The following is a 27519-nucleotide window of genomic DNA, read 5'->3' as shown; positions in this document are numbered from 1 at the left end:
AGCGGAAGTTTGGCAAGCATTTCATGACCCTGTCTGTGAGCGAAATGTCTGTGAGGAGTCGGCTCGAAAACGCCGAGAGGGACGAACTCATGGTGCTGGCGTATTTTAGTTGCAGTGGCCACTACAAGAAGGATTGTTCTTTTTGGTTGCAAATTTCTTCTGAATTAATAATATCTTTCATAAATAAAAACTCAATTTTCACTTAACTTTAACAAAAACTCATTTTTCTCAAAGCACAAATTTTGCCATTTTTTCCAATGTGCCCCTCCTTTTTTGGGAACTTCTAGTGCTCGGATCTGCATGAAATTTTGCCCAAATTTTTTCCAAAGTATAACAAATGCAATTATCTAGTTTAAATTTCAATATTTTATAGTATAATAAAAATTATATGTATACCTTTACTAGGGTAGGTGAAATATGGACTTTTTACATCTATCATTTTTTACGCGTATTACATATTTTGTATGTGCTTCCCAATTAGTTATTTGCACTCTACACTTTATTTGAAGCATTATGAACTATGAATTGTAAAAAATTACAGAAGTTAAAGGATGAAAAGAGGGAAGGGCAAAAGGGTTAAGGTTTTCACTTTGTCATGTTGCAGAGCTTAAAGTGTGTAACTTGCAAGAAAACTAATTATATACTTGAAATCAGCATAAAAATTTTCATAAACAGCTCAAGTTTCATTGCTCTAGGGTGAATGTTAAAAAAAAGTGTCTTCGAGTAGCATCTCCTCTTAAGGCTGTACCGTTACAAAAAATAACCCTCGTATCATTGGAACATTTTAAGAGCGCATCATATGATGAATAAATACATCAAAAACATTTTGATTGCACAGCACAGCATACTCGACCTTACTAGATCCTGTCAGTTGTCAAACTGCACCTGGGAGTGGCATGAAAAAGTGGCCCTCTGTGGTCTTCTCTCATGAGGTGGCGCTGGCGCTACGATTCGCCCAGTTGCTACGGGAGGTTCGCAAGGCAGCACAGCGCCGCCATACAAAAGTCGCTTCTCTTTATCTCATTCTGTTACGTTGCGCTACTCTTCTTAGCACCAAGTATTCAAGGCATATCCTTCTTACTTTGTGCACTAAAAAAAAAAAACAGCTAATGGGTGAATGAATAGGACACTGAGGCTTTTTGAGTGAGGTATATTGTTTTATGTATGCATAAAATGGGCCAGTGACATAAAAATACAGAAACGCGTTTGGCAATATTCTCAAAAGACGCACTTTCTTGTTTGCTACAGTTACATTGTGACTGTTTTCTGGTTCAAAATATGTATCTCCCGCAAAAAACACATCCACATAACAACGAAAAAATTTATTTCATGCGTGAATGCAAGCATACCGTCTTCACAGTGAAGAAGAGGGAGATAGCACCCCTCTAAATCATCTCAAACCTTTCAGAATATGTCTCCACACTCTTTCTGTCTTGCATTTTTTCGCTTGCTCTAGCAATAATCGAAAGCTCGTTGAAGAGCAATGCAGGGCTTTCGATGGCAACCGCGTCGTCTGTGGAGCACACTCACTCACCATGGTCAGACTCATTGGGCACTGCATTTTCATTTTCACCTCCGTTTCGATTCTGACATCAAGGGCTGGCTGCAGAAAAGGAAGCTTGCGCTTCTTTGAGGGCTTTGATAAATATTTCAGACAACTGGGAAAGAGACAGCATCTTCTTTTAGCGTATGGTGACCACTTCACCACTGACGTTGTGGATGAAATATCCAACGAGGTTTTCTGGCTGGAAGTGCAGGTCACACATGACACAAGAGCCGGTATGTTCTTTGTCGAGCCTCAGAATGGCGTGTTTCCATTCGCAAAGACATGAAGCAGTCTTCAGTGGCCTGAAGAAGTGCCTCTTCTCGCTCAAAGATTGCACTAAGTCGTAGCCACTACTGCAGCTGGTCACAAAACACCCGGGGCGTAGCCAGAGCTGGCTAAATCAACTAAATAACACCACATACGGCGATAACACTAAATATGCAGCATTAAAGGAAACATTAATGGAAACAATCAGTCAAAGTGATGCAAACACAGTTTACACCACTGGTGTTGCTTCGTATCACCTCATGGTCCCTTTTAGCAGGAGTTGGTGCAATTGTTTATCAGAAACTTAGCTTGTATTAACGCTACACATATGAAAGAAAAAAAAAGGGGGGGGGGGGAGAGACTACAGAGACCTCTAGAAAGATAGACTCTAAACTTCCAACTGTTTATTTCATGTCTTTAGCATCTATCTTATACATGTGTAAAACACACCTCATCTTGCACGTGGATTCATTCCAAGAAATGTCATTTCTTTATCCATAAGTGCAATTGATGGCAAACTCACACACAAGTTTCCCTTCTCTGCTATAGCTTCAGCTTTTTTACTTTCACGTGTCATCTGATTTCAAGAGCGGCCGATAACCATGCAGCTGTACAGATCTGGGGAGCACCCACAACCTTTGCAGTGCGCTGCTAGGGACCCTCCCACTGAAAGTTTATTTCTTGTGTTGTAGGCATGTTCCTGTAGTCTATCATTGAGACACCACTTCATCTGCCCTATGTAGTACTTCCTACACGATAACAAACACTTGTACACAGTGCAGCACACACAATCTACATAACAAACCAGGTGTCTCTTATGACAGACCAAGTAAACGTCATTATATGGGCAAGTGAACTTGCAAAGTTCCCCTACTTTTTCGGGGGCTGAAAACACTAAGCATACGTTAGCCCGCTGGGTCACTTTCTTCAGGTTACAAGAGATAGTGTGCATATACGGTATCGCACCTATTCTGCTGCCTGAACACACTCCACCACTTGTTGCCTGTATCATTTGCACGAAACTTTCAGGATATGTCAGCTACAGAGATCTGTAGCCATAGCTCGGCATACTCACTCATGAGTACACTCACTCACACTCATTCATACTCATTTGAATGTGGTGAGTGTGAGTATGAGTGAGTACTGATGAGTATGAGTAGGAGTGAGTAGAACGTGAGTGAGTACTTATAAGTAGGAGTAGGAGTGAGAATGGACGTGAATGAGTACTTTCAGTGTGAGTAGAAGTGAGTATGAACGTGAGTGGGTGCTCATGAGTGTCAGTAGGAGTGAGTATGAACGTGAATGAGTATTCTGAGTGTGAATAGGAGTGAGTATGAACGTGAGTGACGACTCTGAGTGTGAGTATAAGTGAGTATGAATGTGAGTGAGTACTCTGAGCGTGAATAGAATTGAGTATGAATGTGAGTGAGTATTGTGAGTGTGAGTATTCGTTAGTATGAACGTAAGTGAGCATTCATGAGTGTGATTAGGAGTGAGTGAGAGCTCATGAATGATAGTAGGAGCAAGTACGAACGTGGGTGAGTACTCATGAGTTTGAGTAGACTTGACTGCGAAAATGAGTGAGTTGCTGTTAGTGTAAGTAGCAACGAGTAGGAACATGAGTGAGTTACTATGAGTGTGATAAATATTTGTAACCATCACAACGGCGTCCTCAATACATTGGAAATAACGTGTACTATGGCATGCAAGCTTACTGTACGAAAAACCTTTAGTTACTTTGGAAACTGGGGGAGCCATCCTACATCAGATGGGGGGAGGGGGGGGGCGAGGTGACCACGCAAAACTCGAGTTGAGGGTAGCCGTCTATTTTATTGTAATTTGAATTTTCTAGGCTGAATAACTTTGAACTGCCTGTTCCTATAGCTACCGTTTTAGCTGCACTTACCTCTTGCGCCTTCAGTCTACGCAACCCACTGATAATACATGTAAAACAAGGTCTTGAGAAGCCCTTTAACAAAAATCGCCGCGTGAGCCGGTTCAGAAAAAATAAATAACTGCACAAGCGACAAAAAAAAAAAACAACCCTGAAATGGCACGCGAAAGAAAGCACATTGTGTGCGCGACGCACATTGTGCGCAGCGATTTTGCAGTTTCTATCTCTGCGTTGTCCCTCAAGTGAATGTTGCCTTCAACGAAAACCTTAAGTGTTCTCATGACCTCTCAAACGCGAAGCTGTGTGCAAACTTCGCCTTCTCAGTGCCCCATTAAGAAAAAAAAAAGTAAAGCTTGGAGGACGGTTGAGCTTCGCCGTCAGTAGTATAATATGCGATAGCGTAATCGGACCCTGTTCGCATCGCCATTTCAATCTCTACCCTCCCTTCAGTTTTCGGCGGCTTATTATGCCTTCAGCAGTGCAGACACAATGAGCAATAAGCGCCAAATCACCCTTGATAATTTATTCTATCATTCACATAACGCGGGATAATACAAAAACACACATAACACAACTCGTTAATTACCGTTTTATTCGGCTGTCCGCTATAACCCTGCGTACGTACACTGCCAATGAACGTTAACCGCACCCGCAGATCCGTAAATAAGGCCCCCTGCACTCGTCAGTGCCGGCACGGAGTCAACGAAGTCTCCGCGTGAGCGGGACCCACAGAGGAAGGAAAACATCTCCGAAGATGCGCACAATTTCTGGAATGCAAAACTGCCGTACGCAACGCATTCCATCTGAACGCGAGACAGAGAGGGGAGGCGCCGTCTCGATGGTCGCGCCGGGCCACAGAACACCTACCAGTGGCCGGGCGGCCGGGGTGGCCACGGCGCCGCGGCGCCCGCCTGTCCCGCTTAGCCAGTCAGAAGGGGCTAGGGGAAGTGGAACGAACGAAGCGGCCGAGCCGGATGGCATGGCAACGTCTTGGGTTCTGGCGGGTAATCAGCGGCGGCCGTGTAGTATACTGAAGCTGTCGAGAGTGTCTCTATTTCGCGCGCGTGCGTCGTAGCCTACGAAAGCGCGTTTCGAGTGCTTACTGAGGTTACTGAGACTCTAAACGATGTCTCAGCGTCTCCTACGTGTCATGACACACAAATGAATGTGCAGGTGCATCGTAATTGCGATGAGTCATTGCCTGTTTGTGGAACCTATCGACCTTTAAAGAAAGCGACAATTGTTCAGCTCGATTGTTTATTGAGTAACCTGAGTACACGTAACGCTACCTCAATGTTAATGTTCATCATCGGCTTGACAACGTCCACTGCAGGACAAAGGCCTCTCCCATGATCCGCCACTAAACTCGGTCCTGTGCTTGCTGCTGCCACTATGTACCCACAAACTTAAGGGGGCAGACTGGTCTTAGACATTTTTTGTTTATTTCTTCAGTGATCTTGATAAAACTGCACAGGGTTATACAGTTTTTTCTGCTGATTTCTAATATGTAATTAGTTTTCCTGTAACTCACTTTGTTGCTGAGATAACTTAAGTTCACTTCCTATTGTTTAAGGCCACCATACAAAAAAAAGTGCTTAATTAAAAGTGATATTTAGGATATGCCAACATAGACTAACGACTATAGAGTGAAAGTATGGAAGAGGTTTTTGTTTTTAGACCTTTATTGGTTATTTTGCAGCAAAATGAACTATACATTTTCAAAAGCAGTTGGAATTGTGTTACAATTTTGATTAGTAATTAATTAAAAAGGCATGTGCTCTTAATTTTGCTCCCATACTTGCATTCTACACACATACAGGTTTCCACTGCAAATTGAAATATTGTTGTACCTGCCCTAGCTGCAGAGATATTGAGGCCTCAAAACTAAATAGTCACAAATTTACTTTTTTGAGAAAAATGGAAAAAACTGAAAACACACAGTTTCTTCAAAAAGCAACGATCATGGTGCGCATGTTTAGCAATCCTCACGAAGGCGCTCATAAATTGGTAGTAGAGCTTTAGACAAAGGGGCTGGCAAATTATAAAGAAGCCTCAAAGTCGGTTCCCCATTTTGTTTGCAGGTTCTACATGTTAACAGCACCAAGAATCTGGACAGTTAAAATGACATTACAAAAAAATTACTACTTCTTGGTGCGTGAAAATTTGCAGAGAGATAGAAAAATACTTGCAGAAACCAAATATGTCAATTTTAAAAAATGAATATTTTTGTCACTTTTTGGTCCCAAAGAGCAGTCTGCCCCCTTAATAATCTCATCTGCCCAGCTAACTTACTGTCTCCCCCTAACCCGTTTACTTTCTCTGGAAATCCGGTCAGTTATGCTTAATGACCAGCTGTTATCCTGCCTACACGCTACATGCCCGGCCAATGTCCATTTCTTCTTCTTGATTTCAACTATGATATCCTTAACCGTGGCTTGTTCCCTGATCCACTCTGCTCTCTTACTGACTCTTAAGGTTACAACCACTATTTTCCTTTCCATCGCTCTCTGCGTCGTCCTCAATTTAAGATGAACCCTCTTTGTAAGCCTCCAGGTTTCTGCTCAGTAGGTGAGTACCGGCAAGATGCAGCTGTTATATACCTTTGTCTTGAGGGGATAATGACAATCTACCAGCCATGAGCTGAGAATGCTTGCCGAATCTTCTCCACCCCAATCTTATTCTTCTAGATACTTCAGTCTCGTGGCTCGGCTCCGTAGGTACTACCTGTCCTAAGTAGACGTATATACCTTTTCCAACTTCAAGTGCACTGCCACCTATCTCGAAGCGTTGTTTTCTTTCGAGGTTGTTGTTCATTACTTTCGTTTTCTGCCAGTTATTTTGTAGATTCCAAGAGAAGGCAAACGGGAAAAGGGGAGACAAAGTTTGGTGGGCAGATGAGATTAGGAAGTTTGTGGGTATGAAGTGGCAACAGCAAGCAAAGGACCGAGTTGACTGGCGGAACAGGGGAGAGGCCTTTGTCCTGCTGTGATGATGATGAGTATTTGAATGTAAAAGTACGTGGGTGAGTGCGCCTGAGTATGGGTAGGCGTAAGTATGAAGGTGAATTCTTATCTGAGTGCGGAGGTGAGTGAGGGCCTATGATCTTGAGCAGGCGCGAGTATGAAGGTGAGTGAGTAACTATGAGTCTTAATTGAGGAGCACGAAAAATTGAAGTACAAAAAGGAGACACCTGGACACGGCGCGCTGTCTCAAGGTGTCTTCCTTTTGTACTTCAATTTTTTGCACAGCTCAGTTAAACTGAATTACCAACTCGCCCAGCAGTTCGTGTTTCTATAAAAGTGTGAGTAGTCGTGAGTATGAACGTGAGCCATGAACAATGAGTGTGAGTAGGCGTGAGTATGAACGTGAGTATGAACATGAGTGAGTACTCATCAGTGTGAGTAGTCGTGTGTATGAACGTGAGTGAGGGCTTATGAGTGCTAGCTGGCGTGAGTGTGAACGTGAGTGAGTACTAACAAGTGTGAGTAGTCGTTCGTATGAACGTGAGTGAGAGCCTAGAGTGTGAGTTGGCATAAGTTTGAACGTGAGTGAGTACTCCTGAGTGTGAGTAGGAGTGAGTATGAACATGAGTGAGTACTCTGAGTATGAGTATAAGTGAGCATGAACGTGAGTGAGTACTCATGAGTATGAGTCAGAGTGAGTATGAACGTGAATGAGTACTTTCAGTGTGAGTAGAAGTGAGTTTGAACGTGAGTGAGTACTCTGAGTGTGACAAGGAGCGAGTATGAACGTGAGTGAGTACTTTGAGTGTGAGAAGGAGTGAGTATGAACGTGAGTGAGTAGGAGTGAGTGTGGGTAGGCGTGAGTATAAACGTGAGTGAGTATTTTGAGTGTGAGAAGGAGTGAGTATGAACGTGAGTCAGTACTCCGAGTGTGACAAGGAGGGAGTATAAACGTTAGTGAGTACTCATGAGTGCGAGTAGGCGTGAGTATGAACGTGAGTGAGGGCCTATGAGTGGGAGTAGACATGAGTGAGTAAACTCTCAAAGTGCCGACCTATGCCTGCAGCAGACCTGGGTACCCTGCTTCGGTGAGACGCTTGCTCTGGAGTCTCGAAACTAGATGCCATATTGTGGTCACATGATTTGGTCAGGGCATTTCTAAAACACAAGTTTGCAATGCCTCTCTTAGTAAGCTTTGAGTGCGCTGAGACAAAAGAAAGAAGAACCTTATTTCCCCATGGTTCATACGACCAGCATGTGGGCTTTTCTAAGAAAAACAACCAGATATTTAAAAACCAGATGGAGCCACCTTGAGGAAGTTCACAAATAATTTCAAGGGGTGCAAGACATTCCTTAATCGTGAATAATACTTCGTAAACCATCGCTTCTAAGTCAACAAGTGCACAGTGCATTAAAAACAGAAATTCATCGACAAAACGAAATGCTTTGCGCACTAGGGTGTTATTTAACGTAGTAACCAAGGCAATACTAAGACCAGATAAAAACAGATTGCTAAGAATGGGTGCTATGCACGAGAGGATGCACACAGCCTTTTTTTGCAAGCAGAAAGGGTTGCCCCATGAAATAAACGTGGAGGAAAGGTAAAAAATAAACGTTCTAAAAAACGCCATGTGTGAGCGGAAGACGTAGCACAGTCACAGTGAAAGCTAGAAGAGCGGCCTTTCGGAGCCTTTTCGAAACACTCATTGGATAACTACTGCAAGTACACTTGCTTGATACACACTAGACCACTATTAATAAATTTATTTGGGTAGTAGGACGGCATTCGCTGTGCTATTTTTCGTCATTTTTCCAAAAAGCTTGGTGTCCACTGAACACTTGCAAGGAATTTTGTGCCAATTGTTCATGCAGTGGCTGACGACGATGAGGAATTATGGCTGAAGTGGATATGCGCCACAGTGAATAGGGGAACAAAAACAAGCTTTTGTGATGCGTTGGAGCATTGAACGACTCACTCGTTACGCTATTCGCATTGTTCGACGACTGGTTATGCGTTCGCTGTTTTAAAATGCTTTATAAGTCGTATTAATGTGATGGCTTTCCTGACATCCAGCCTGCATAAGGCAGGTTAGACAACATGTCCCAAGCATTGGTGTAGCTCAGTGGTAGAATTCTGGGCTGGCACCCAGTGGACCCGGGTTCAAGCCCCACTGTGTCATTGGTGCTAGGTCAAGCATGCCTAAGACAAGTTTGACAAGTTACAAGCACCGGCGTAACTCAGTGGTAGAATACTAGGAAGCAGCTCCGGAGCCATCTACCCGGCAGGAAACAGACTCATAGGAGCCCTGTCCACGGGGCGTCACAACTGAATCTTCCAGAGTTCGTCCACAATGCACTTTCACTGGGTCCGAAGTTCGCGGTCGAAAAGAAGAGGCCACCGGAAGAACCGCTGTCCATGGTGAGACAGCTTGCTAAACTCGTCCCTGAAAGAAAAGGTTCCCGCATTGTGTTCGAAGGTGTAGACGTAATTTAACGTCATAGTATCCAGTGTCCTAAACACTCCGTAAAATGCGCTTCAGAGTATTTTACGAGTAATTGCTTGTGCGTGTTGCCTACCGACAAGGAAGGCGGTTTTGCTGTTTTGCCTACAGCCACGTTTTGTGCTAAGGCAGGCGAAGCCATCTCCAGTGTTCTTAAAAGGCATGATCAGGTTGTTCTACCCAAATTTAAGGCACAGGCCAAGAAACTATGCAGTAGGCTTAATCTTTACAAGTTTAGGAAAAGTAATAATGACAGCAGACGATGTCACCTTGAAGTTTTCTTCAGCACTAAAACATACAAACCAGGTACTTAAGGGTACTTATATCGAAGAATGACACATGGCAGAAGTCAGTCGCTTTGTTTCTTCAAGCCAAGCTTGCCTGTTTACTGGTTAATGACCCTTTCTTGATTAGAAACTCTGATCAAGTAACTTAATTATGACCACTTTCATGACAGTTACTAAGCCTTTTCGGTTGACATAAAAGAATATTACTCGATCCTTCATGGTGCTCTGTTGTCTGCTATTGAACATGCCATAGATGATTACGGTGCCATGCGCTTTCAGAATGAAGCTTCATTGTCAACAAGTCATTTTTTAGAACTTTTATCTTTTTACCTTTTCTCCACTCTTATTTCATGGGACAAAGGTTCGTACTTGCAAAAAAAGGCTGTGTGCATCGTCTCGTGCATAGCACCCATTCTTAGCGATCTGTTTTTATCTGGTCTTAGTATTGCTTTGGCTACTACGTTAAATAACACCCCAGTGTGCAAAGGATTTCGTTTTGTCAATGACTTCCTGTTTTTAATTGACTGTGCACTTGTTGACTTAGAAGCGATGGTTGACGAAGTGTTATCCCCGACTAAGAAATGTTTTGCAGCCTTTGAAATCACTTGTGAACTTTCTCAAGGTGGCTCCATCCGGTTTTTGAATATGCGGTTGTTTTTGTCAAGAAAGCACACATGCTGGTTGTATGAGCCACGGGCAAATAAGCCTTTTCTTTCCTTTGTCTCGGCGCACTCAAAGCATACCAAGAGAGGCATCACAAATTTGTACTTTAGAAATGCCCTGACCAAATCATGTCACCCCAAGATGGCCTCCAGTTTCGAGATTTAGAGCAAGTCTCTCACCGAAACAGGGTACCCAGTTCCGCTGCAGATCTCTGTAGCTGAACGCATCCTGAAAGTATTGCACAAAAGATACAGGCAACAAGAGGTGGAGCGTTCGGGCAGCAGAATACGTGTTAGATACCGTATATGAGATACCTATCTCTCGTAACTTGAAGAAATTGACCCAGCGGGCTAACGTATGCAGTGTTTTCAGCCCCCGAAAAAGTAGGGGAACTTTGCAAGTTGACTTGCCCATATATTGACATTTACTTGGTCTGTGATAAGAGACACCTGGTTAGTTATGTAGATTGTGTGTGCGGCACTGTGTACATGTTTTTGTTATCGTGTGGGAAGTACTACGTAAGGCAGACGAAGCGGTGTCTCATTGATAAAACTACGGGAACATGCCTACAACACAAAAAAAACTTTCAGCGGTAGGGTTCCTAGCAGTGCACTGCAAAGGTGGTTGCTGCTCCCCTGATCTGTACAGCTGCATCGTCACCGGCCGGTCTCGGAATCAGCTGACGCATAAAATTAAAGAAGCTGAAGCTATACCACATATGGGAAACTTGTGTGTGAGACTGCCATCAATCGCACTTGTGTATAAAAAAATGACGTTTCTTGGAATGACGGTTCAGCGAACTGGGAGCGCGGGGGTAAACACAGACACAAAGCAAAAAAGAGGCACACAGCACGAGCGCTCGTGCTGTGTACCTCTTCTTTGCTTTGTGTCTGTGTTTACCCCCGCGCTCCCAGTTCGCTGAACCATCATGAATTACCAACTAGCCCACCTTTTCATCCTATTGCAATGCGTTTCTTGGAATGACACCACGTGCAAGATGAGCTGTGTTTTATGCATGTATAAGATGAATGCTAAGGGCATGAAATGAACAGTTGGAAGTTTAGCGCCTACCTTTCTAGACGGCTCTGTCGTCTTTCGCCCTTTTTCTTTTTTTTTTTTTCCTTTCACATGTGTCATGCCAATACAAGCTAAGTTCATGGATAACCAACTCGCCCGAGCCACAACGCTTTTGAATTTTTCAGAAAGCTCGTGGCATTATACTGGCACATAGATAGCTAACATGAGCAAAAAAAACGCGTGCTTCAGAGCCACTGCCCGTTGCCTTTACCAGCGCTGCTCGCAACACTTGCCCTCAAACCAACAGCGCTGCGCGCACCATTCCGCGGGAGCAACGGGAAGGGGTCTGGCACCGCAGCGGAGTTTGACAACTAAAAGTATTTAGTAATGTTGAGCACACCTGAGTTGACCCAACGCAAGTCGCAAAGCCTATAGACTGTTGAATTACGTTAAAATGGTATTTTAAAAAAACCCAAACACAAATGCTCACAAAACAGCAAAAAAATTATGGACCATCTCCCCAAAGAGAACCCTGATGGGATGCGAAGCAGGAGCGGTGCGCACGGTGTTGACCCGGTTGAAACGGGCATCAACGGAGGTGCTGAAAGAACGGTTTGAAGCGAACCTCGGTGCAGCTTTTACTGGAGTAAACATTTGTTTGAAACAAAAATACATGAGAGGAGGGACGCGTTAAAGATGCTTGCGCTTGGCTTCCGCGGCTTGTGTCTCGTCAGTGTTACCAACGCGCCGTCTCTGTTCTCGAACGCGATCGGCGTTCATCGACTTCGCTAACCTGTGACGCCGGCGACAGCCGAGAAAGGTACACGCTCACTAGCCGGAAGCATGCCCCGGCAGCGTCCCGTAGCATGATCGCGCAGCCAGCAGTGGCGCGCTGTCCACATTGCCAGCGCCACGGGACCACGACAAGGCTAGACAATGGCGTGCAAGCGTGCCTATCGTCTTCTCGCCAACAGATAGAGAGAGGTAACGCGGGTGAGGAGATGATGCCGACGTGAGGAATGGGCTTGAGCGTTGCGAGAGGTGGAGAGGGTGAAGCGAGAGATGACACGCAGCAAGCGGTGACAGGATAGGGAAAGAGCGAAGTCACTCGTGCGCACTGCGAGGTAAGGTGTGGCCTACTTGGCACCACCCCGCTGCGGAGAGACAGGGTTTCACAGGCTAGTCAAAGAGCTGCTTCGCATCTAAAACTGAGGATGCTGTAGGATGCTTTCTTGCAAACTCCTATAAACATGCAAAACAATGAATGGGCCTGGTTTGTAGAGGTTCATGACTGTATTGCAGTTAGTATTACAAAAATGATACATGTAATAATTTACTGTACCTTACGATACAAATGGCAAGTATTATGTTGGACATCATTATTCCTCCAGTATCTTAGTTATTGTATTATGATACGGATTAAAAATATTGCCAGGCCCTGTTTATAGCAGTTTTAGTGGCAATTCAGTGCATTAATTCATGCTAACACTTATCCCACAAATACATGCTCATATAACACCCTAAAAAAACCTCCACGTGAAACATGGAGACAAATAATTAAACATTGCTCAATAACTTAAGAAAGAAAAGTACCTGTAATGTCTTTACTTCTTGCTTAAGAATGTTGGCTGCCTCCTCAGCAGAGGATGCCCTTTCCTAAAAAAAAAAGAATTGCACAAGAGAATCTCAATTCACTCATTTGTTTAAATGAAACTTTATTTTAATCCACTTAATCCACTCATTATTTTGATATACATTCCAAGAAGTACCTGGTTGTTAGTAATAGTCTGAATGTACAGCAAAAAAGTACTACACAATACAGTTACAAATACATTCTAACTGAACATTCTGTTCCATCAAACTCAATCAAATAGTTGCCAGCTATCTGGCCAGCATAAACCTGTAAAGTGGTCACACTATTGGTAATTCAACAATCTTGTATGGACATCTTTCTTGAAGGCAAGGTAACAAATGTTGTAATGCATTTATTACTATTATGGTAGTTTACAAAATGGGGAATCCAGCTACTGTAATAGTGCATTACTCTGGAGGATGCCATAAGATTTCAGCATGGTGGGTGAATATGAGTAGTGCATAAAAAGGCCTTAAAATGAAACAAGTTCACTGATTTTATACATTTTCTAGTACAGTGGATTGCACAGAAAACAGGTCTATCTGCTGCAGTCTTGCCAGTTTGGTGAATATGTTTCTTCAACAAAAGGTGATTGCAGACAGTTTGAGCACATACATGGGCAATCTATGTAGTCAAACAACTTGCCTCTCTTGGCAGTTATTAAAACGTCAGATTGCATCCTGATAATTATTACCACAAAATGAAACAAGTACCCATTGAATGCTGTCCATACCTGCAGTCCATATTCCTGAAAACCACGGGGAGTGTTCTGTAATTATCCACTATCAGAACTTACATAATATCTCTCTCCCCTTGCATTGGCATGCCTAAAAACTTACATTTCATGTTTCAGTAACAGGTATTAGCAGAGTGAGCTCATGAGCACCTTTTCTTAAATTATACTGGTTTTTTTTTTGCATAATATTAGTAGAATTTGTAAGTTAAAATCATGCTTGCCATGCAGTGTTATGTGGTAACAGATGTCGTATCAACTGATATTGTAAATTCTAGAAGAGACTAATGCTCTATACATATATCATGTTATCTGAACCATCTGTTCATTTCCTTTTCTTCTTTTTTTCTGAAAAATTAAGGGGGCAGACTGCTCTTTGGGACCGAAAAGTGACAAAAAAAATTCATTTTTTAAAATTGACATATTTGGTTTCAGCAAGTATTTTTCTATCTCTCTGCAAATTTTCACACACCAAGAAGTGGTACTTTTTTGTAATGGCACTCTAACTGTCCAGATTCTTGGTGCTGTTAACATGCAGAACCTACAAAAAAATGGGGAACAGACTTTGAGGCTACCTTATAATTTGCCAGCACCTGTGTTAGCTCTGCTACGAATTTATGAGCACTTTTATAAGGATTCAAAACATGCACACCATGATTGTTGCTTTTTGAAGAAGCTCTGCGTTTTCAGTTTTTCCTATTTTTCTCAAAAAAGTAAATGTATGACTGTTCAATTTTGAGGCCTCAATATCTCTGCAACTAGGGCAGGTACAACAATAATTCTTTTTGCAATGGAAACCTGTATGTGTGTAGAATGCAAGTGGGGCAGCAGAGTTTGTAGCACAAGCATTTTTAATTAATTACTCATCAAAATTGTAACACAATTCCAACTGCTTTTGAAAATGGATAGTTCATTTTGCTGTAAAATAACCAAGAAGGCCAAAAACAAAATCTCTTGCATACTTTCAATCTATAGTCATTAGTCTATGTCAACATTTTTTGAATATAACTTTTAATTAAGAACTTTTTTTTATGGTGGCCTTAAACAATAGGGGGTGAACTTGAATTATCTCAGGAACAAGATGGGTTACAGGAAAACGAACAAAATATTTGAAATCAGCAAAAAAAAAAACTGCATACTTTTGTGCAGTTTGATTAAGATCACTGAAGAAATAAACAAAAAAATGTCTATGACCAGTCTGCCCCCTTAACTGCGTTTGCTGTCTTGGAAAGTGACTAAGAAACCATACACGATTGCTACAAGGAATTGAAATTGGCTGCACATTTCCCTTATAAACACACTGTCAGTGTGCTGAAATTGGAAAGAAAAAAGTAGACCAATGAAGCACTTTGCAAATGGCACTAGACTTACAAGTGCGGCTTTAAGACTGCATTCCACTCGTTGTACCATCCTTTCCAAGGCAGCAGTTTCTTCATGTTCTCTGGCCTGCTGCTCTACCAGCTGTTCCCCCAAGCTATTCAATCTGCAACCACCACCAAGTAGTATTACAAGTTGTATCCAATATTTCGAATGTAAAGGTCACTACATATTGTTATATAGTGGGTGAGATAGTGGGCAATGCCAATCCACCATACGAAAGATATCAAAGTCACTCTGTTCAGGGGTATACTAGACGATTCATTATTTCTTTCATGAGATTTCATTACATATTGCATATCATAGCATACATCTTTCACCTGAAACAAATGTCCGTGTCCTGAGTGTAAATTGCTGCCCCCCATTGGCTAGTGTGATATTTGACAAGTGTGATGAGCGTGAATATAATTTCTGTAATGAACAGAAATGATATTTAGTTATGCAGAAAAAATAGCAAGGCTTTACCTTTCTTTGGCTGAGAATGCTTTTTGTTGCCCCCTTGAGTATAACATAAATGTCATTTCTTTGATTAGTTTGCAAGCTTCAATTTCGCTAATGTAAAAAATGCATTTACAAAGTTGCTATTATGAAGTCACAGTAATGACTTGATATCACAAAGCTCATTCATGCATGAGAGCCTTCATAGTTTTAACTAGTGCATTTGCTTCCACATAAAATAGACAGCAGTAGTTACAATATCTGTCTTAATTAAAGCACTGAAGATATGATGCAAAAACGAAAATCAGGTTTATGGGTCAGAGAAAGCTATGTACAGTAACAATCACTGGACGTCACAGCAGCAAAGCAATCTAGTAAACCACCATTTATACCTGACACTGCTACAAGAACCAAAATGCAAAATGTGCATAAAAAGTGCCTATTACAAGGATGTTATGGAAGCTTCCAAATGGCTAGCCACTATGCATGTAAGATTAATATTATTGTATATAATTAAATACTTATGACTGAATTATGCTATCAATGAGCAAGCTTTTTTGCCACATTAGGAAAAATGCCAGGCCTCTGTGGAACATGCCGCAAAGTCACAGTGCAGAAGGAGCGACCTTTCTAGAGCCTATTGTAAACTCTCTTGAGACAACTACTGCAAGTATTGTTGCAAAGCACCCACTATGCTATAAATCATCATTTTGCAAAGTAGCAAGGTACCCACTCTTGTCTGTAAAGCATTTATGTACCCATAGAGCTGCACACTTTGGCATTGCGGTGGTTGATGATAATGAAGAGCTATGGCTGAGCTCTTTGTAATTCATGGGAAGCTTTAAACCATCCACTGATGCCTGGTGTTATTTCACTCTTCTGCCACACAATACTACATATGTTAACGTGATTCCTCACCCAACATGGCCTTAGTATAGGCTTCAAGCCCTATACAAGAAGACTGAAGCACCATTGTTGTTGTGTTGTAGAATACTCGACTGCCACACACAGCGCATGAGTTCAAATCCTGCTTGAACCCATGCTTGTTTTTTCCCTCTACTATGTGTGATGGCTGCAATGGACACCAGTGCCCATGAATAACTATGCCACCAAAGTCAGCAGTAGTGAGCTTATGCTCACGCTCTAGAAAAGTACCTGAAAATTGAAATTTTCCATAACATTAATCATGAAGCTTACTTTACACACAGTGCAAATTGGAGCTATACATAAAGCTCTGGAGATAAATAACAATGTTCACCTTTTCAACAGTTCTTTGTTGGTCTCCTGTGCATCTTCAAGCTCACTATGCAACTTCTTGTTCTTTTCTTCAAGTCTCTCCATTACATTCTGGATAATTAAGAAATAAAAGAAAGGGCTGCACCAACAGGAACAACTCATCAATACACACACAAATTTATTATTTATGGAATAACAAGTAGCCCTCAGTCAATTCTTGTTAAACATATACAGTTATAACATATACAGTTATAAGGACGCAAGTACTTGAAGAGTTACAGGCCCATGAGCTTGCTCTTTGTCGATTACAAGCTAACAGCCCCATGAACATTAATGTCATTACTCTTGAAGGTCGCATCAAACTACCAAAATTTTTGGTTCACCAGCTATTGCACCAGCTCAGTTCTGTGTCTTAAGTTCTACCATCGTAAGCTAAAAATAGTACTTGGTGTCATCATGACCACCGTTTGATGTGTATTCACACACACAAATATTAAATGCAAAGTATTTATTTGCATAATGCAGGCAATTTCAGCATGCATCTGTACATCTGTCTGTCTGGCCACCTAGGTCTCGGTGCTCTCGTGATCACCCCCATAGCTTGGGGTAAACAAAGATTTGTATGAGAAAGTAAGATCGTTTAACGAATATGACTCGCTGATCATGATATGCATAATGTCACAATCCCGTCGTGTATGCCATAAAACCCTTTCCGCCATATGATGGCACATACTTACGGGCGGGTAGTTGACTGTTTATATCTACCCAGGAACGACGAGAACAGACAGGAGTAATTTTAATGTGTGAGTGTAAAGAAAAAACTGACATTGGCAGTGTTGACCAGACGAATACAAAGAATAAATGCTAGGGTTCCAGCAGAAATTGAACCCCAGAATTCTGCTGGGCAATCAAATATTTCAACACACAGTCAAGCCAGGTTTCAAAACTACTTTTCAAATAAACACTAATATTCATGAAACATCAATTGTGGTTGCAGTGCTGGCTATCCAATTTCATAAACATTACATATGTACTCATATGATAGAGCCACCATGTGAGGTTAATGTGAATTGTATAGTCAAACACCATCTGCTGAAGTTCATTTATATAGCCGTGTCCAGGGCTACAATCCTCGCGAGCACCGGTGCTTCATATCAGTTTACCGCTTCTGGTGTTGCTAATATCCATGTTGTTTGCATCGTTATATAACTGTAAACAACTGACTGTTTAACGTTATGCAATTGTAAACATGCGCAACTGTTATGTAACTACACTGTAAACTTTTTCAGATTTCTGTCTGTAACATCAATCTGTAGAGGTGACCGATATTTTGATTGTAGTTACTAATTTAAATGCCAAAATTAGAGGCCATACAGCCCTTGAAATGAGCTTCTAAATGGTGCCTAAGCAGATGACGTCGGCATCTGCACACCCTCCTCGCTGCTTGCTCACATGTTGTGTGCGTGCATGCGTTGGCGGCCTTGAGAGGGAAAGTTCTCAGCAAACGGCTGCATTCCCTTTGTGATCTTTCCAAATTTCCCAAGTCGGCGTGGCCGACTTGGGAAATTTCTCGATGTCTGCGCGCACTTTTCACTCCGGGACGAAGGCGAGGGCTTTGAACATTTTGAACAATGGTTTTTCGGGATGCGGCAGAAGTGTGTTGTACTGAACTGTAACAGTGGGTAAGCATACTCTGCAAGGACAAGGTAAATGCCCTTAAAGTTTCTGGTGGCCCAGTGAGGTTTGAGGCCTTGGCTTGCACCATAGCAATAAAATACCGATAGCGGACAGGGATATATAGGGCGGTGCTATTGAGGTTAGCTTGGAGACGGCAAAGTTCTGGACAAAGCAAAACGGCCAGTGTTCTTAGCTGACTTCGTGCTTGCAATATTTCTACGCTTTCTCAACTTCTTGGAAGCTGTTCACACACGCATGCACGTACACATATATACGCACACACAGGAAGAAAAATGAACTTGAAGTGAAGTGCGGAAAGCATACAAGGACAAATACTTTGGTGGCTCAAAGTAAACATGCTTACTCATGTTATTTGCATCTTGATTTTGCGATCACGAACAGGGTAAACTTTTCAATCACAATCAAAGATGCTGATTGATTGATTGATTGATTGATTGATATATGGGGTTTAACATCCCAAAACCATCGTATGATTATCAGAGACACCGTAGTGGAGGTCTCCAGAAATTTTTACCACCTAATCTGAGCACACGGGCCTACAGCATTTTCGCCTCCATTAAAAATGGAGCTGCCACAACCAGGATTTTATCCTCCGACCTGCTGGTCACGAACCGAGTACGTCAGCCACTAGAGCACCGCAGCAGGGCCAAAGATGCCTATGCCAGCATTTCTGCGAAAATAGCTCTTGAATTTTGTCACATTAAAATTTGGAGCTGGCGAGTACACACCGGAACACATCCACCTGGGGGCGAGCGGCGATTCGGCGTTGAGTGGCCTTGAGCGAGAGCGCGGTGAGGGCAGCGCACCGTTTTCCTTCTCCGCCAGTGGAGTTTCTCGACAGAAGGCGCATCAGTGCTGTGCCCGATTTCGTGATGTTTTCAGGTCGCCCGAGCGAGCGCAGTTTTGCCTCCTCAAATATTCTTGCTCCGTGGGCTGGGGTTCCTTATCCAGAGAAATATAGCTCACAACATAGAGGAATACTATAGCATTAATGAAAGGGTTAGAGGTATCGTAATTAGGCTCATTAAGAGATACAAGACGAAGGTGGTACAGGCTTATGCCCCTACACCTAGCCATAATGACGTGTCAGTTGAAAGCTTCTATGAAAACGTAAAATCGGCAATGAGTGAGGTAAAACAACAGTATACTATTCTGATGGGCGACTTCAATGCCAAGGTAGGGAAGAAGCAGGCTGGAGACCAGGCAGTAGGAGATTATGGCATTGGTACTAGAAATGCCAGAAAGAAGTTATTAGCATAATTTGCAGATCACAATGTTTATGGATCTTGAATACCTTCTACAGAAAACGAGAAAACTGCAAGTGGAGCACCAAGGGCGAAAGTAAGGGCGAAATAGACTTTATACTGAGTGCGCACCCAGGCATCTTATAGAATGTGGAAGAGGTTGGCAAGGTACGGTGCAGCAACCATAGAAGGGTAAGGTCTCGAATTCACCTAGACTTGAAAAAGGAACAAGAGAAACTGATACGCAAAAAGTGAATTAATGAGCTAACACTGAAAGGGAAAATACAGGAATTCAGAATCTCACTTTGGAACAAACAATCGGCTCTTATTGAAATAACAGGCCTTGCGTTGATGCAATGAATGATAATCTAACGAGTATCATTATGAAGTGTGCAGTGAAAGTTGGAGGCATGGTAATTAGACAGGACATTAGCAAGCTGTCCAAGGAGACTAAGAACCTCATTAAGAAACGTCAAAGCATGATAGCCTCAAGTAAAACAGACAAAATAGAACTGGCAAAGCTTTCGAAGTTGATTAATAAGCGTAAGGTATCCGATGTAAGAAGGTATAACATGGAGAGAATTGAACATTCTCTGAAAAACGAAGGAAGCGTCAAAGCAGTGAAGAGTAAACTTGGGATATAAAAAAACCAGATGTATGCACTAAGGGACAAGGAAGGCTAAGTAACTACCAATATGGATAGAATAGTTAAAATAGCAGAGAAGTTTAACAGAGACTTGTACAGTAGCTGGGACAACCACAACCATAATATAAGAACTAGTAGTAATCCAGACGACATCTTACCAGTAATGACAGAAGTAAGGAAAGGCAAGGAGAGAATGCATACAGGCAAAGCTACTGGTGACAATCAGGTAACATCAGATGTGCTGAAAGACTGAGAACAAATTGTGTTAAAAAAACTAGCCACCCTATTTACGAAGTCTCTCCTGACGAGGAGGGCACCAGAATCTTGGAAGAATGCTAACATCATCTTAATCCATAAGAAAGGACGCAAGTACTTGAAGAGTTACAGGCCCATGAGCTTGCTCTTTGTCGATTACAAGCTATTTACAAAAGTAATTATTGCTAACAGAATGAAAACAACACTAGAATTCAATCAACCAAAGAAACAAGCAGGATTTCGAACAGGCTAGTCAACAGTTGACCAAATTCCTACTATCAATCAGGTGACACAGAAATGCTCAGAATACACCCAACTACTATACATAGCCTTCATAGATTACGAGAAGGCATTTGATTCATTAGAGATATCAGCAGTCATGCAGAATGTCAACGAGGCATATATAAACATTGTGAAAGAAATTTACAGAGAATCAACTGACACCGTAGTGCTCCATAAACAAAGTGACAGAATACCAATCAAGAAGAGTGTAAGGCAGGGGGATACAATCTCCCCAATGCTATTTACCGCGTGCTTACCGGAAGTTTTCAGAGGCCTAGAGTGGGAACGGGTAGGGTTAAGAGTTAATGAAGAATACCTTAGTAACCTGCACTTCGCCGATGGCATTGCATTGCTGAGTAACCCAGGGGATAAAATGCAATACATAATTATTGAATTAGACAAGAAGAGCAGAAAGGTAGGTCTTAAAATTAATCTGCAGAAGACAAAAGTAATGTAGAACAACCTCGGATGAGAACAGCGCTTTGAGATCGGTAGCAGTGCACTTGAAGCTGTAAAAGAGTATGTCTACTTAGGACAGGTAGTAACCGTGGAGCGGAACCATGAGACTGAAGTAACTAGAAAAATAAGAGTGGGGTGGAGCACATTCGGCAAGCACTCTCCAATCATGACTCGTAGATTGCCACTATCCCTCAAGCGGAAGGTATATAACAGCTGCATCTTGCCGGTACTTACCTACGGAGCAGAAACCTGAAGACTTACAAAGAGGGTTCAGCTTAAATTGAGGACAACGCAGCGAGCGATGGAAAGGAAAATTATAGGTGTAACCTTAAGAAACAAGAAGAGAGTGGAGTGGATAAGGGAACAAACCAGGGTTAAAGATATCATAGTTGAAATTAAGAAAAAGAAATTAACATGGGCCGGGCACGTAGCATGTAGGCAGGATAACCACTGATCATTAAGGGTCATTAACTAACTGGATTCCTAGAGAAGGTAAGCAGGTGAGGGGGAGACAGAAAGTTAGTTGGGCAGATGTGATTAGGAAGTTTGCGGGTATTAAGTGGCAGCTGCAAGCGCAGGAGCGATTTGACTGGCGGAACATAGGAGAGGCTTTTGTCCTGCAGTGGGCGTAGCCAGGCTAATGATGATGATGATGAACTAACATATGTGGCTGTTTAAGGTATGTCTGTGCGTGAATTTGTACATAACTGTAGCGCCACTATGTAACGTTTCCCTCGATAAGAAAATTACAACACAGACACCTTCCATCCACACGCTTCACATAACATGGATTCCCAAGGCACGTGGGATCAGCTGATTTTTTTCGCTGACATTGTTATATGCACATCTTTTTTTCTATCCCTCAGAACGACAACAGTTTACCTCCAGGCTTATTTTTGTCATGAAGCATACGGCTATCGGTTCATTTTTTCTTTGACATGATGCATATATCTCATTTTATGACTACAGGTTCTTTCTGCATATGTTCCTGCTTATCAGCATGCATTTTACTCTCACAACCATGAAGTTTCCTATGTGTTAGATGTTATTACATACTAATTACTATTTTCACAAGTACTTGTTTTCATTGCTCCCACTGCCACTTGGTCCATGCAAAGGTGACACGCAGTTTTAAATTATAAAAGTGCAAGATAATGCACAGCTGAAAGCATGTTCATTCCGACTTTAGCATCCAGTATACTAGGCACAGCAAAAATTTCTCTCAAGAACTCAACCAAAACTTGCAAGTGTGTGAAAATCCCCAGTAAATATCACTGGACTACTAATTCATTTTTCAACAAGTTAGTTTCCTTTTCTGTGGGTATTTTCTGTGTTGTAAATACAGAATAACAGTGAAATACTGTGGAAGATTGCAGCCAATGATTTCCAACTAAGTGAATACTTTTTTTTTTAGGTATGCACGAATATTCAAAATTTCAATTTTTTTTCGGAATAGCCTTTGCTATTCAATTAGATTTGCACTAGAATTTTACTATTCGAACTTCCCATAGAGACATACGGTGAACGTCTTATTAAAAGTGACCCCTTCAAACTTTCAGTATGCTACACGTCAACACATTTAAGTAATGCGATAAAGTTGCCTTTCAGGCTTCGCTATGATCGAATTTCTTGGACACAACGTCCGATTGCAATAAGCCCCTTCATATTTTTAATATGTTTCAACTTATCACATTATCGTATGGTGGTATTGCTGCCTTTTAAGTTTGGTTATGGTCGCAAATGTATTGACTCAAGAAAACTCTGGTCCCAACATGGACATAATAGATGTGCAAGAGATTGGGGCTCAATTAATTCTGCTTTGAACCTGCAATTTGAACAGGAAGTCTGAAAAATCAGATGCCGAAGAGGTTTAGCATCCAAAATTTCATATGTTCTTATATATTGATGTTTACGAGGTATATTTAGAACTCCAGACTTGAGGCAAGCACACCCTTGTTTTTCCGCAGAAGTTCGAAGAGGAGGAGAAACTGAGGAAATGGTATCTTTGCCTTTCACGTGTTAAGTGCTGTTGGCAACACTTCGGTTGCACCAAATCATTTACATAAATACAATTCGGCCTCTGCATTGCCTCATCTTTGATAACAAAACTATGAAACACCACCCACCAGAACTTCGTCAACCTAGTGAAAAGAAACATTTTCATGCTGCTATCTCTTGAAAACATGCTTTGGAACCCCCTCACTTTCTTTCCTCCAATATCACTTCAAAGTATTCGAAAATTATTCTACAAATATTTGAGAAATACTTTAAAAATATTTGTCAGACTCACATTCAATATTCGAATACATTTCGCATCCAAAATTTTTCTATTTGCACATTTCTACTTTTTTATATAGCAGTCACGGAATAGAACAAGTGAATTAGCTACAGATATTATAGCCTAACACAGTTGAAACAACCAACAGCCTTTCATGCAATTTTTAGAGAAGTGTATTTCTTTGTATGTTGAACCTGCATTAAGTTCATGGAGGAAAATGGAACATTTATGGAGTTGAATTTTTTAATTTTTAGCAGCTTAATTTGAACACAATACTTTATACTTGGAGCCGCTGAATAAAGTAAATGCGTGCAATCAATTTTGTGTTAACTGTTGGGGCCATAGGCTCAACCTCAGATTCGACAAAATTATACTTGGTAGTTTTAACCAGGCACTGTGAAGTTCTTGTAGTTCTAAGTCCCAAAGTTCAAGCTAATAAATTGTTTGAACATCATTGGGGTCCCATCATGGTGCCAGATATTTGCATGATTAGACTCTCTATTCAAAGACATAGTAGCTCAAGATTACAAGGAAAACTTTTATTTCCACCAGCCAATTATTATAAAAGAACTTTGCTAAAACATGAACATAATTTTTAGTCAGGTGCTACAAATATTCTTGAAATCGAGCTGTCACTGAAGCCAACATTTGAATAAGTGGTATTGTCTTCTTTATAACCTTAGCACATGCAAATGCATGCTTTGTAAGCTTTCCCCCAACCACAAAGGTTGAAGAGGAGAGGAAACAAGGAGTGATAACCTATGTCATGCTAATGTAAGCAGTTGCTGCCTTGAAGAAGACAAGATCGTCTGTCTCGAGCGACACGTTGGCTCGAGCGACACCCGATGTTCGATGCCCTCTCCTCCTCAACCTTTGTGGTTAGGAGAGTGTATAAAGCATACATGCACTAAGGTACGCAGTTTCGACCTTGAAGAAGACAAGTCCACCTGTGCTGACTCGGGCGACAACCTTTGTTCAAGATCTTCCATCTTTTGTTGAAATTCTGCTTTATTCAGATGCTACAGCGTACAGTTTCACTTCTTTTGTGCATACTACTGAGCCTCTTTAGCAAAAAACAAGTGTATACTAGAGAAAAGTATGTGTACTGCATATCAATAAGGGCTATGCCACTTCAGCCATGCTAATAAAAATGTCTATCTGCAGCCCCATTTGTGTTTGGCGATACATAGTGACTATTTTTTAGACCATACATATTTTTTATAACAATTCTACGAGTCTCGCACCTGTTGTTTTTGTACACCAACTATATATCGAAGCAGAAATACCTTGGGGCAACTAAAATGACATTGACAAGACTAATTAAAAATAAATATTCAACTTTATAGTTATTCACTTGAGGGCATTTGTTCGCATTAGAAAGTTGTGGTGTGTGCCACCTTATGACATACTTATTTTTAAAAATCATGCAAGCTGCCCGTAATTCAATATAGTGATTGAACTTTAAGGGCGATATTGAAACTGATCATGCCCAGTATGCAGAAAACATGGCCCCTCTGTTATGTCAGACTGGAACTGCCAATGACAAGAAAGTGACAAAAATTTAATCAGGCACACTAAAGGGGAATATGGTCAGAAAAATTAACAAGCATTCTGAAATACAAAAATAGACAACCTATTTTTTGGGTGCAATGTATGATGCTCCTCTGCTTCTTTCTTAAGTAATAATCAGGATTGAGAAACTATTTTGCCTGAAGGCAAGAAGTGCCACAGTGGTGCCCCACCAGAGTTTTATGCTCCACACAGAAAGAAAAGATTGATACCGAAGTTTGCTCACACTCAGCATGAAAGGAACAGATCAACATCAAACATCACACATGAACGTATGCTGATTTGCTGGCCCAAGTGAGACGATTTGCCTCTTTTAGCAAAAAGATACAGCCACGACGTGCCTTCATCCAACTTTTGTCACTTGCCTTGTCATGGGCAGTTCTGGTCTGACGCAACAAAGCAGCTAAAATTTGATGGACAATCAAATCTCAAATTATGTGCGATTTCTGCAATTTTTTTAAAACTGGCATGAGTGTCATGCCCAACAACTTTCTAATATAAACAACTGCCCTCAAGGTAATCATTAAAAAGTAAATTAATTGTTTTGTCAATTAGCAGCAAAAGTGTCATTTCAGAAGCGACACATTATTTCTGTCCTGACGTGGATCTCATTCCCAAAAAACAGAGGAGCCTAATTGCCATAGGACTTTTACCAAAATTGTGTATTGTCTATAAAAAAATATACCTTGTAGATAGTTACTTTGTAAGCTCGAGGCATCTCTCTAATAACTTGTGCTATAACCTTTTAATAATGCTTTATTAAAAAATGTGTTTTCCATGTGAACAGGGGCGTGTGTCTGCTCCTCTAGTCAGCCAGTATAATAGCTCAGCAGCAGTGGCTGCATAGTGCTCCGTACGGTTGACTGCACAGGTACATCGAGCATCCCATCTTGCAGATAATCTGCTATGAAAGCCAAGTCTGGTTGAGCTACGCTGCTGCTGAATTCATGTGCACTGTCCTCCCAAATTGTAGTACATGTTGGAGGTCAGCTGATAAAAAAGTTTTGGAGCCATGTTGAAGCAGCAGACAATGTGGTGCATATGTCTACCATTGTCTGCACTATTCTTCACACTGACACAAGAAAGAGGTCAATACACGACAAATGCCTGGTGTCCTGACCTTGTGTCCATGTTTGCATGCCATGTTTCTTTCAGGATGAATGTGTACCAATCAGATCAGCTCTCTGTTAACTTCACACTAGGATTGCACCATTGCATGTTCCTACATGGCATCATGCTCTTCAAGTACTTCATCATTAGGAATATATGTTATGCTCCCTCGCACAAAAATATAGGATGTGCAGTAACAACCAGCTCGCCAGCTGGTTTTAGTAAGAACATGTTTACTGCAAACTATAAAGCCAATAAAAGTCCACTTTACTTTATACAGCTTACCAATACATTGTTCTCATGATTAATCTTTTGCTTTTAAGGCAGATGTGCAACTTATTTTTTCCACTGCTTCATTCCCTTCTTTCAAGTGGACCTAAATTCACAAGCATCTTCACTTTTTTGTGAAGTGATCCACATTCACATCCAATATACTGGTTACCAGGACTCTATGCACACATTCTAAGACCTGGATTCAATTAAAGAAGGTGGTGTTGACATCCTTTCACAGAATGTACCATGCCAGCTACATTTTAACACAAGCACCTATAAAGAGTACTCAGTGCTAGCTGATTAACAGTCCCTCATAAATTACTTGAAGGCACTAAGTCTGCCAGAACAAACCCCTTACTATGAATGAAGGACAGAACTGTACATTTAAGGGCTCATTTTCTTTGTTAGACACAATGTTATTGAAATCTAACAAACAATCACTTTATTTTTTCACATTTACATTACAATTACTTCTAGTAACGACACCTATACTTTCCTTGGCATGATTGTTTGTTAGATCTCAATACTCTCGGTTTATGTAACCTATTGGCCAATAGCAGCTTCCTGTTTTGTGTTGATGAGGAGGAGGAAAGAAATAAGCAGAAGGACAGGGAGGTTAACCTATTCTTAGACCAGCTGGCTACCCTGTGCTGGAGGAAGGGGGTAAGGGGAGTAACAGATGATAGAAAAAGGATGTTACAAAGAGAGAGAGAAAAGACAAAATAGCAAAAGAGGAAAAGCTAAATTCAAGAGAATATGATACTAAAATCCGTCTTTAGGGCCAGTTGTCCACAAAAGTCAAAAAGCTTTCAAAACCTTCTGGCCTGAGGATGGACTCAGCCAAGTACTCAGAACTACAAATGAGTTCTGCAGAAACCCCCAAAGGTGGCAGAAGGTTTAAGAAAGGGAAAGAATACAACCACCCGTTTGTAGCACGAAGCCACAAGAAAATCCGTAAGGACATCTCATATAGAAAAGCTTCTTACCCCCGTATGCACAAACGCTCCTCGACTCGACCCTTCACTCGAAACGCTCCTTTAGTGGCGTTTCCCCATTCACAAACCGCCCTTCACTTGAAACGCTTCCTTCACTTGAGAAAATATCGAGCGTTTCCTCGAGATTGTCAAGGAAGCGATCGAGCTACCTTGAA

At 41.5% G+C, this 27519-nt stretch overlaps 1 protein-coding gene across 3 annotated transcripts in view; it reads right to left on the bottom strand.

Moving 5' to 3' along the window:
• The window catches only part of LOC119187482 (uncharacterized), an 88437-nt gene that overhangs the window by 40563 nt on the left and 20355 nt on the right, over positions 1-27519 (bottom strand). For all 3 annotated transcript variants that reach the window (XM_075878627.1, XM_075878626.1, XM_075878628.1), the window contains exons 3-5: positions 16578-16666; positions 14876-14987; positions 12732-12794 (exon numbers count right to left, since the gene is read on the bottom strand). In XM_075878627.1, the coding sequence (XP_075734742.1) occupies positions 12732-12794; positions 14876-14987; positions 16578-16666 (264 nt within the window). The remainder of the gene's footprint in view (positions 1-12731; positions 12795-14875; positions 14988-16577; positions 16667-27519) is intronic.

The sequence above is a fragment of the Rhipicephalus microplus genome, chromosome X (genome assembly GCF_043290135.1).
Source record: "Rhipicephalus microplus isolate Deutch F79 chromosome X, USDA_Rmic, whole genome shotgun sequence".
Taxonomy (NCBI): domain Eukaryota; kingdom Metazoa; phylum Arthropoda; class Arachnida; order Ixodida; family Ixodidae; genus Rhipicephalus; species Rhipicephalus microplus.
This window is presented reverse-complemented; position numbering and strand designations above follow the sequence as displayed.